Source organism: Bison bison, unplaced genomic scaffold, assembly GCF_000754665.1.
Source record: "Bison bison bison isolate TAMUID 2011002044 unplaced genomic scaffold, Bison_UMD1.0 scf7180017864383, whole genome shotgun sequence".
NCBI classification, from domain to species: domain Eukaryota; kingdom Metazoa; phylum Chordata; class Mammalia; order Artiodactyla; family Bovidae; genus Bison; species Bison bison.
This window is the reverse complement of record NW_011494955.1, coordinates 947,170-959,128: the sequence shown is the minus strand read 5'-3', so window position 1 is coordinate 959,128 and position 11,959 is coordinate 947,170. Positions and strand designations below refer to the sequence as shown.

General features: G+C 44.0%; 1 protein-coding gene across 1 annotated transcript; it reads right to left on the bottom strand.

Moving 5' to 3' along the window:
* Positions 1-222: 222 nt before the first annotated feature.
* Positions 223-2,532, bottom strand: LOC105001413 (zinc finger protein OZF-like). Its single transcript, XM_010857667.1, is given in 2 exon segments — positions 223-1,982; positions 1,985-2,532. Coding segments are annotated over 2 exon segments (1,191 nt in total). The 5' UTR covers positions 2,370-2,532; the 3' UTR covers positions 223-1,176.
* Positions 2,533-11,959: the final 9,427 nt, after the last annotated feature.

Sequence of the window (11,959 nt, the reverse complement as noted above, 5' to 3'; positions counted from 1 at the left end):
GGCGGGGCTCAACAGTAATAATTCTGAAGGAAATTAGATTTAAATTCTAATTCTAAGTGAGGCTTTACAGTCTTCATTGGAGGGTTTGGCCTGCATTCAGTCTTAGTTTTTAAGATAGGTAGGTCAAGTGTGGGTTCCAAGATGGGGGAGGGCAAGTTCTTGCTAATTAACAATCACCATTTTAGTGAGTTACATTTTTCTGGAGGGGTGGGAAGAGCAGTGAGGTGATGGGTAAAGGGGTTAGGAAGAGGAGCCTTGGAGACCAGGCCTTGTGAGGGCCACAGAAGACATTCTTAGTCATTCAGTGTCCCTCACACTGTCCAGAATGGTGAGCAGGTAAACCACGTGATGGGGAAACAAGGTCAATGACCCTTTCCAGGCTGCCTGGTTTAGTGCTGCCGTTCCTAAGAATTTACCAACCAGGAGGATGTTTGCAGGAAGGAGGTATACACTGGGAGAGGTAGAGCTTGGAGCCCTGGTAAAGGTGCACGTGTCGGGTGTGGACAGTCCCTGCTCCTAGGGACAGAGAAGCTAGTGGACGTATGCAGTATAGAAGAATCACACATATGAATGGTCTGGCAATAGTGAGCTGTTATGGAAGTCCCTTTACCTCTCTAAGCTAGACACCTCAAACGGCAGTAATGTTGAATGCCACAGAAAAGAAACTACTGTTCATCAGAATGGGACTGGGGTATGAGCAGAGATATTCTGGTGGGGCTGGAGCAGGGCAGAAGTATGAGGATGGATAAGGTATTCCTTTTGTCCTCAAAATCGACAGGGTAGGTGGAAGAGGACTGAGGTGAACAGACTGCCCATGTCCTGAACAAGGCAGCCTGGCACTGAATCCATATCCATGTCCATTGCTGGGAGATCACAAATAGATGACACATAATTTCTATGCTCAGTTTCCTGCCTAGAAAGGGGCCATTTGCTGCACAGTGACTGCACAAGAACTTGCCACGCTGTTACCACCTCAAACTCTGCCCATGTCAGTACCATATATATTTGATATACTCACAAGGCCCCATACAGCATGAAACTTTCAGATGTTGAAACAAGTGGAATTTGTCGGTGAAAGATTTATCACATTCCTCCACTCAAAGGCTTTTCTCCAGTGAGGATTTTCCCGTGGATATGCAGAAAATGTCTCTGGCTAAAGGATTACCCAGATTTACTTCATGCAAAAGTCCTTTCAATAGTGTGATCTCTCTGATGATGACGAAGGCCTGACCTATCATTAAAGGATTTTCCACATTCACTGCACTCAGAAGGCTTTTCTCCAACGTGAACCCTCTGATGATGGCGAAGGCTTGACCTAGCAGGAAAAGATTTCCCACATTTACTACAGTCATATGGATTTTCTCCACTGTGAACATTCCTATGGGCACTGAGTTGTTCGTTTCGGCTAAAGAATTTCCCACATTCACTGCACTCCAAAGGTCTTTTTCCACTGTGTATTCTCTGATGATTACAAAGGATCCACTTACTGGTAAAAGATTTCCCACATTCAGTGCACTCAAAAGGCCTTTCTCCAGTGTGAACTTTCAGATGAGAATAGAGGGCAGACCTAGTAATAAAAGATTTCCCACATTCATTGCATTTATAAGGCCTTTCCCCACTATGAACTCTCTGATGTACAGACAAACTAGATTTGCTGACAAGAAACTTTCCACATTGGTTGCACTGATAAGGCTTTTCTCCAGTGTGAACTCTCTGATGTTCAATCAATTTGCCCTTTCGGGTAAAAGATTTATCACATTCCTTGCACGCAAAAGGCTTTTCTCCAGTGTGGATTTTTCTACGGGCAACGAGGTATTTCCTTCGGCTAAAGGATTTCCCACATTCAGTACAATCATAAAACGTTCCTCCACAGTTAAATCTCTGATATGCAGGGAAACCGGACTTGAGGGTAAAATATTTTCCACAATGGCTGCATTCCAAAGGCCCTTCCCCAGTGTGCACTTTCTGGTGCTGAGTAAATATTTTCCACAATGGCTGCATTCCAAAGGCCCTTCCCCAGTGTGCACTTTCTGGTGCTGAGTGACACTATTTCTTTGGGTGCTGGCATTCCTAACTCTGTTGGACTCACAAGACTCTTCAGTAGTGAGAATTCTCTCATCCTGAACAAGTATGTCTGTGTGGTTGCAAGCCATCTTGCCTTCTCCCCAGTTCTGATCGCTTTTGTCACTGTGAAAAATAGCTTCACACTCCTTACTGTTGTTCAGTTTCTTCCTGGTATTACTGGCCTGTGGCTTAACCATGTTAAACCTTACCACGTTGGCCTTGAACTCATTCACAATCTCCATGTTGGTAGAGAGATTCCATGCTGCATGGATTGTCCAGCTTTTCAAAAATGAGGATCTCACCATATCATACTGAAAGGGTTTCTCTAATGTATTGCTTCTGGTGCTGTTGAATGTTTGCAGGAAAATAGAATTCTTTCCCACATGCCCTACATGAGTAGGCTTTCTGCGTCCTATTTGTTCCTTCCTCTTCAGCCAAATGCAAAATGCCTCTCAAGACTGGGACAGATATCTTACAGGGCTGGGCCTTTTCAGGGGACAAAATGGCCCTTGGGGTCCTAATCTGTGAGACTCCTTCTGCAGATTCGCTCTGTTCAGAAGGTGTCTTTTCATTCTGGACTCCACGCCAAGAACCTGAAAACAAACAAGTGATGGTGAAGTTCTGGTTAACTTTCTTGAAGGGAATGAAGGGAAGTCTTGTAGTCTGTCCGATTCTTTGCGACCCCACGGACTGTAACCTATCAGGCTACTCTGACCATGGGATTTTCCAGGCAAGATTGCTGGAGTGGGTTGCCATTTCCTTCTCCAGGGGATCTTCCTGACCCAGGGATCGAACCCAGGTCTCCTGCACTGCAGGCAGACGCTTTACCATCTGAGCCATCAGGGAAGCCCTGAAGGGAATGACACCATCACACTTGTACATCTGCCACATGAAAGAAGCAGTCCACACAATCATGTTCAGGACATGATATTGGAGTCAAATTGAGAAAGCAGCTGTTCTCATCAAGCACAGGACGTAAGGACTAGATGTGACCCAAGGTGAAAGGCGTGCTCTACAATTCACTCCTCTGTTAATGGCTTTTTCCAAGACCATATCTGCCACTGGCTGGGGACACTGTGCAGAAGTATGCTGAACATGAGTGCCCCAGAAAACCTGGCTGCAAGTGGCTGGTGTTCAAGAAACAGTAAACATACATGCATGTTTAAGGACATAAAAAATGTTGTCAATAAGTACAAGGAAAACAAGTGTGAAGCCCACATGAGATAAGTGGTTTATAGAGGAGAGAGACAATGAAACCCAGGCTAGAGTCAGACTAAAAATGGGAAGTAGCATAAACGACAAGTTGGCAGAATGTCAGGAATAGAGAAAGACAAGAGAAGTCATTTGTAGCCACTACAACACTAGTCAAAGGATGGAAGTCATATCTTCCTGGTATGACTTGAACACAGACCTGATATCAAGCCCTTTCCCACTTGCCATTCATCTTGGTCAGAGAATCTCCAAGCTCTTTTGCTGAGACTAGAGTCATGTTCATCCTGTGAAGCCCAAAGGACTCTCATTCCCAGTTGAATAACAACATGGGTTACAAATGATACACGTCCTAACTGCAATCTAGTTAACTACAACCACTATGCTGTACATTACATCCTCAGGATTTATACACTTTAAAAGTAGAAGTCTGTAACTTCCAACACCCTTCAGACATTTCACCTACCCTAACTTCCTCATTCTGGCAATCGCTAATCCTTTGTCTATATCAGAGTTTGGTGTTATTGTTTAAAGATTCATTGTATATATATAATCGCATACTACAGATAAACACAGAAGAACATGGATTACAAAAGACTGGGTCCCCTCGTACATGGCTGTTTTTCAATAAATTTACACGGCATTACACTATCTGTAGTTAGATGAATCTACAGGTGTGAAAATTTCAGAATCAGTGGTGTGACTACAGAACTGCAGCACTCGCAGATATCAGTGTGAGCACGCATGCTGGGACCAAAGCTCTGAGGAAACAGGAAGAACCGTACTTGTCTTTCTCTGACCTATTTCACTCCGCATTACGCCCTCAAGGCCCTTCTATGTGGTTGCAAATGGCAAGACTGCCTTCGTTTCCATCTCTTGGATAGGGTAAAATAATGCCACAACAAACGTGGAGCACAGGTATCTTTTTGATGGGATGATTTCACTCCCTCGGATAAATACAGAGTTGGAATTGCTGGATCATACTGTAGTTCCTTAGTTAGTATTGTAGGGATTCTCCATGCTCTATTCTACAGTGTCTGCAACAGCGTACATTTACCCCAAGTGTGACCCCTTAGGTCACATCTTCCTCAGCATTATTTCTTGTCTTTTCCTAACAGACATTATAACAGGTGTGAGGTGGTATCTCAATGCCATTTTAATTTTGCATTTTCCAGGCCATTAGTGACATTGAGCTTTTTTTATGTACAAGGTTTTCATTTGCATGTCTTATTTGGAGAAATGTCTTCTCAGCTCTAACAGATACTAGCTTGTTTGAACTGGTCCATAGCAGTGAAAGCCCAGAATCCTATCCACTAGGCAACCACAGAACTTCAGTAAGGATATTTAAAAATTATGAGGTAGGAATTCCCTGGTGTTTCAGGGCCAGGACCCTGCACTTTCACTGCCAGGGACCCAGGTTCAATGCCTGGTCAGGGACTAAGATCCCGCAAAACTGACAGAGTGGGGGGGAAATTATGTATATATACATACATATATGTATATATACGTAAACTACCCACGAAGCCATATAGCATTATATGGGAGGAGTCTTAAATCATTTCTAAACATATAATCAAATTTTATCATAACTAAATTAAAAAAAAAAGAAGAAGCAAATAGGGCTGATAAGCTAATAAAGGTGAGAAAATAAAATCATACAAAATGCTCAATTAACACCACAGAAAGAAAGAGTGGTAGAGTAACAAATGAACAAAGAACAAGGGCAGGGCTTCCCCGGTGGCTCAGGGGTAAAGATTCCGCCTGCCAATGCAGAAGACTTGGGTTCAATCCTTGGTCTGGGAAGCTGCCACATGGGGTGAGGCAACTAAGCCTGTGAGTCACAACTAGTGAGCCTGTGCTCTAGAGCCCAGGATCTGCACCTACTGAAGCACAAATGTTCTAAAGCCTGTGCTCCTCGACAAGAGACGCCACCACAGTGAGAAGCCCAAGCACCTCAACTAGAGTAACTCCACTTGCCGCAACTAGAGTGACGTATGTACATCAGTAAAGACCCAGCAAAATAAACAAATAGCCAACCAGATTTCACCTAAGCAAGGCTATCATGAATAAAGAAAATGACACAGTGACAAAGGAGTCAACTTCTGCAAAGCATCAATTGACAGGATATATGGACTTCTATAGACTACCAGTCTACTCCATCTAAGAGCAGAATAGTCTTAAGTGAAAGAAAGTGAAGTCGCTCAGTCGTGTCCGACTGTTTGCGACCCCATGGACGGTAGCCTACAAGGCTCCTCCCTCCATGGGATTCTCCAGGCAAGAGTACTGGAGAGGGTTGCCATTTCCTTCTCCAGGGGATCTTCCTGACCCAGGGATCGAACCCAGGTCTCCTGAATTCCAGGCAGATGCTTTAACCTCTGAGCCACCAGGGAAGCTCAATCTGACATGAAACATTCACAAGACAGAGCACATCACAGGCCAGAAAACACACCCTAGTAAATTTCAAACAACAGAAATCATACAATGTCTGTTCTCAGAGCATAGTGAAATTACACTAGAACCAATAACAAAAAGATAGTTGGAAAATCACGCAGTACTGAGAAATTAATCAAAATAAAACATGGGTCAAAGAAGAAACATCAAGGTTAATTTTTAAGTATTTTGAAATAAACACACTTCTTGAAATATGTGTATGCAGTGAAGGCAGTGTTTTAGGGCAATATATAGCATCGAATGCATGTATTAGAAAAGAAAAAAGGTCTAATAGCAGTCATCTTAGGAAACTAGAAAAGGAGAAAATTAAATCCAAAGGAAGAAGAAAAGAAATAACTTTAAAAATCGACAAAGAAAAACCAAAAAAGTCAAAGCTGGTTCCTTAAAATGGACATTAAAGGATAATAATGAAATAAACGGGAATCTCCAAGATCATAAATGTGATAACCTAAATGAAATCGTCAGTTTCTTGAAAAATACAGTCTACCAAAACCCACAGAAGTACGTATATTCTAAATATGTATACATCCGTTAAAGTAGCTGAATCAATAAGGAATAACCTTCCAAAACAGAATTCCACTGGCCCAGATTGGTTAACTGATGAAATACGACAAACACTTCAGGAAGATACACAATTCTCTACAATGGCTTTCAGAAGACAGAAACAGAAGGACTGCTCCTAACTAATTCTGTGAGGCCAACATTAACACCAAACCAAAGACACGAAGAATAAAGTGTACACCAATATCTCTCACGAACACAGATGCAAAAATACAAAGTATCACTGAATTGACTCAAAAACTACATAAAAAGAATTATACACCATGACCAAGTGGGGTTAAGGAATGGTATGTAAGACGTATTTCATACATTATTACGCTAACTACAGCACACTAATAACATAAAGACAGATATATACTCCAGTGAAACACAACAGAGACTTGAGATCCTATATATCAACCCTCATAACGTGTGATCCAATAATTACTGACAAGACCAACACCATTCAATGAGGACAGTTTTTTCAACAAATAGGTTGTTAGGTACTTCCCTGGTGGCTCAGACAGTAAAGAGTCTGCCTACAATGAGGGAGACCCGGGTTCAATCCCTGGGTCGGGAAGATCTCCTGGAGAAGGAAATGGCAACCCACTCCAGTATTTTTGCCTGGAAAATCCCGTGGACAGAGAAGCCTGGTAGGCTACAGTCCTTGGGGTCGCAAAGAGTAGGACACGATTGAGCGACTTCACTTTCACTTTCTTTTCAACAAATAGAGTTGTTAAAACTGGATACCCACGTGTACAAGAATGAAGTTAGTGTCTTACTTAATACCATACGGGCTTCCCTGGTAGCTCAGTTGGTAAAGAATCTGCCCGTAATGTAGGAGATCCCGGTTCGACTCCTGGGTCGGGAGGATCCCCTGGAGAAGGGATAGACTACCCACTCCAGTATTCTTGGGCTTCCCTGGTGGCTCAGTCGGTAAGAACTGGGTTCGATACCTGGGCTGGGAAGATCCCCTAGAGAAGGGAATGGCTGGCTACCCACTCCAGTCTGGTCTGGAGAATTCCATGGACAGAGGAGCCTGGCAGGTGACAGTTCATGAGGTCGCTAAAATTACAAAATTCTGAGGTGGGACAAAAAAAGGGAAAACTCTCAAAATGTTGGATTCAGCCATGATTCCTTGCCTATGACAATAAAGGAAAAATCAACAAAAGAAAAAGTAGTCAAGCTGGGCTTCAAAGCAGTGAATAATTTCCATTTTATACGTTAACTTGTATCATGTGCCTGTGTGCCAAGTCGCTTCAGCCATGTCTGACTTCATGTGACCCTATGGACTGTAGCCTGCCAAGCTCCTCTGTCCATGAAATTCTCCAGGAAAGAATACCAGATTGGGTTGCTATGCCCTCCTCCAGGGGATCTTTCTGACTCAGGTATATGTCTCCTGTGGCTCCTGCATTGCAGGCGGATTCTTTACTATTGTGTGTGTGTTTGTGTGTGTTAGTTGCTCAGTCATGTCCAACTTTTTGCGACCCCATGGACTGTAGCCCACCAGGCTCCTTTGTCCATGGGATTCTCCAGGCAAGAATACTAGAGTGGGTTGACATTTCCTTCTCCACTTTACACTGAGCCACCAGGAAAGCCCAACTTATATTACATAATGTGTCAACTGTACCTCAAGAAAGCTGGAACAAAACCAAAAAAACTGAAAAACTTGTACATTAACAGACACTATAAACATCACAGAAAAAATCGGGAGAAAACATTTCAAAAACATGTATACCAAAAAGAATGCATGTTGTAGAACACATGTTGTAGAATAGCAGTCTGCTGCTGCTAAGTCGCTTCAGTCGTGTCCGACTCTGTGCGACGCCATAGACGGCAGCCCACCAGGCTCCCCCGTCCCTGGGATTCTCCAGGCAAGAACACTGGAGTGGGTTGCCATTTCCTTCTCCAATGCATGAAAGTGAAAAGTGAAAGTGAAGTCGCTCAGTCATGTCTGACTCTTAGTGACCCCATGGACTGCAGCCTATCAGGCTCCTCCGCCCATGGGATTTTCCAGGCAAGAGTACTGGAGTGGGGTGCCATTGCCTTCTCCAAGAATAGTAGTCTACAACAACCAAAATTAAAAAAAAAAAAAAAAAAACCCTGATTAAGAAATGGAAAAAGGAGTTGAATAGATATTTTTCTAAAGATAAACAAATGGCCAGTAAACACACTGTTAGGGGAAAAAAATCAAAAAAGTTACACAAAATAGCAAATGCCAGTGCAGATATAGAGAAATCAGAACCTTGAGAAAGTTTTGCATAAACATCTCAAGGTCTGTTTCAGTACTGACCACGTCAGTGACCACAGTGTGTTGTTTAGTCAGCAACAAAAACATGTCAGGTACAGGAATGGAGCAAAACATGCACACCACGCATTTAAACAGATACTCAAACAAGGAGAGGGGAAGCAAGGAGGGATCGATCAGTTGGACAGCAAAACTACTAACCCTGACAGTCTCCCAAGGAAACAGAAATAAAGGCAAAACTAAACAAATGGGACCTAATCAAACTTACAAGCATTTATCTGCACAACAAAGGACACCCAAAACAAAATGAAGAGAACATACTAACTGGAAGCAAATACCTGGGAATGATGCAATTGATAAGGGCTTAATTTCCAAGGTATATAAACAGCAACACAACTCAGTGACAAACAACAACCAACGCACTGGGAAAAAGGGCAGAAGACCGAAACAGGCTTTTGTCCAAAGAACACACACAGATGGCCAATACAGACATGAAACGACGCTCGATCATTGCTAATTCTCGGTGAAATGCAAATCAAAACTACAACTAGGTACCGCCGAAAAACTGTCAGAATGGCTAAAATTAAAAAGTCTACAATTAACAAATGTTGATGATGGTGTGGAGAAAAGGGAAGTCTCTTACACTGTTTGTAGGAATGTAAATTAATGCAGCCATTATGGAAAAATGTATGGAGGTTCCTCAAAAAACTAGTTGTCATATAATCCAGCAATTCCACTTCTGGTAATACACCCAGAACAAACTATAATTTGAAAAGATACATTCACCCAAATGTTCATAGCAGCCCTATTCACATTAGCCAAGACATGGAAATAACCTAAATATCCTAAGACACGGAAATAACCTGAGGTAAGACATGGAAATAACTTAAGATATATGGATAAAAATGAGGTACATATACACAACATAATATTAGTGAGCCATAAAAAAAGAAATAATGGCATTTGCAGCATCATGCATGGACCTAGACATTATCATTCTAAAAGTGAAATGAGTAAGAAGTAAAAACAAAAATACCATATGGTATCATTTATATGTGGACTCTAAAATATGACAAAGGAACACATCTAGGAAACAGACTTACAGACAGAGAACAGACTTGTGATTTCCAAGCAGGAGGCAGGTGGGTGAGGGAAGTATTGGGAGTTCGAGATTAGCAGATGCAAAGTAGTACATACAGGATGGATAAAGCACAAGGTCCTACTCTATAACACAGGAACTGTAATCAATATCTTGTGATATACCATAAGGGAAAGGAAAAAGAATACACATATAGGTATGTATGTGTGTGTAACTGAGCCACTTCCCTGTACAGGAGAATTTAACACAAATTAAAGATTGTATTGAACACAATCTTGCAATCAACTTAAAAATAACAAAGACTACTGACCTTGAATCCTTAGCAGCAACTTTGGACCCAACAGTGTTGGGATGTACTCTGCCTCTGCCATAATAATCTCAACACATAACCAACAATTTAGCAAGAAAGTAGTGGGGACTCCCTGGTGGTCCAGCAGTCCGAATCCGTCTTGCATACAGGGCACATGGGTTGAATTCCGGGTCTGGGGACTAGCTCCCACAGTGAAGGGCAAGTAAGCCCGAGAGCTCTGGAGTCCGAACACGCCGAAATTAGAAGACTGCATGCCTCAAGGAAAGAACCTCCTTGCAACAACAAATATACCACCTGCCACAACTAAGACCCAAGGAAGAAGCCGCCAAATAAAGAAATAAATTGAAAACAGAGTCCACTGTCCAGTTGTCACAAGGACAGAGCTGTCCCTGGGAAAAAGGAGAAAGGCAGAGCCTAGCTCAGAGGAGGGAGGTGAGTGTGCAGGCCTTACCCAGCATGCACACAAGTGCAAAGTTCTCCAGCATGACATCAAGGTACAGGTGTATCTGAACCTCATCAAGAAGACACCATTCCTCCCAGGAGAAGTACACAGCCACATCCACAAAGGTCACCCTACCCTGGTATAACATGGACAAATAAAACCATCAACAGTCTCATTCTTGAAAACCCACCATTCATCTTCCCACACATCTCCCCCACTGCCCAGTCAGATGGAGCATCCAAAGACCTGGGTGCAAGAACCTTCCTCCTTTGACCTGAACCTTCAGAAAACATAGGCAGTCATTTGAAGCTGACATCCTGCTCTTTGCTGTTGTTCACCCACACCAGAAAACGATGAGACCTGCATTGACCTAAACCAGCTCAGACTCACCTCAAAGCCCTTCCATGTACTGGTACCAATTCAAGAAGAAACTTCCACACCGTCTCCAGAGAACCAGTCTGCTCTCATGATCCCGAGAATATAGTTCTCCAAAGTCCCCAAACCCAAGAGTGGCAGAATAGCAGGTGAAGAGCCCCTTAAAGGCACCTCAAATGCAGAGAATGTGTGTGTGTGTCTGTGTGTGTGTGTGTGTGTGTGTGGCGGGGTGGGGGGGGCGGTGTTTAGAGTAAGTGAGGGACTGGGAAAAGCTCCACTTACCAAAAGTGCTTCTGCAGCCCTAGCAATCTGTGAAACTGGCCCGCCAAGGAGGAAAGTGACCCTGGAGGTGATCCAGCGGCTCAGGCGTTCCCTGGCCCTCTGGCCGTACCAGAGCCAGGTGGCTGGCTAACGTCTCCTCCGTGACATTGTCCCCAGTGATTCCCCGTTTCACAGCTGTGCCCAAGGAAAACCCACGACTTCGCTCCGCCTCAAAGTCCTTATCTCTCCCTACACTCCGTTCTTCCAGTCAACGGGTTTCAGAGAGTATTTAAAAGCCTGACCCAGACCGTGTCCTTCCGGTGCTCAAAACTCTCCACCACGGCCAGGGCCCTAAGAAAAAACGTACCAACTCTCATCTACCACTTCAGGTGCAGCATGGCCTCAATCCTCGTCCCCCACAGAAACAGGATGGACTCCAGGCTCCCCAATGTTCCCACTTCGGTTGCATTTCCAAGTCTCACTCACACCTCATAACACTGGTCATCAGAAATAGGGACACCGCTCCTGACGGCCTCACTGCCTCTCACTCGGGGAGTTCATATTCGGGTGGGGAATCGGCCAGGGAAGAAGCCGGAGCACGCGGCCTTTACCTCAGCTGGTTCCCTCAGCGCAGCAGGAGACGTTTCAAGGACTCATTTGGATTCCGCCGGGTTATTCCCCGAAGCCGGCGGCGTGCCAGACCCTAAGACCCGCTACTGTCCAGTGAGCACAGAGCCTCCGCTTCCTTCTTGGCCCTTCACCTTGCTCCCAACACCAGACACCAGGACTTCTGACCGGCCACAGACTCTACAGCAATCAAAACGTCCGCCGGGAATACACCCGAAGTCCCACTAGCGGATGTTCGATCTCCAGGGAACGCCCCGCTTCTGCACGTTCCTTGGATGACCGTAGCCTTAGCGCAAGGTCTTCTGGGTAATGTAGGGCCGAGGCCTCAAGCAA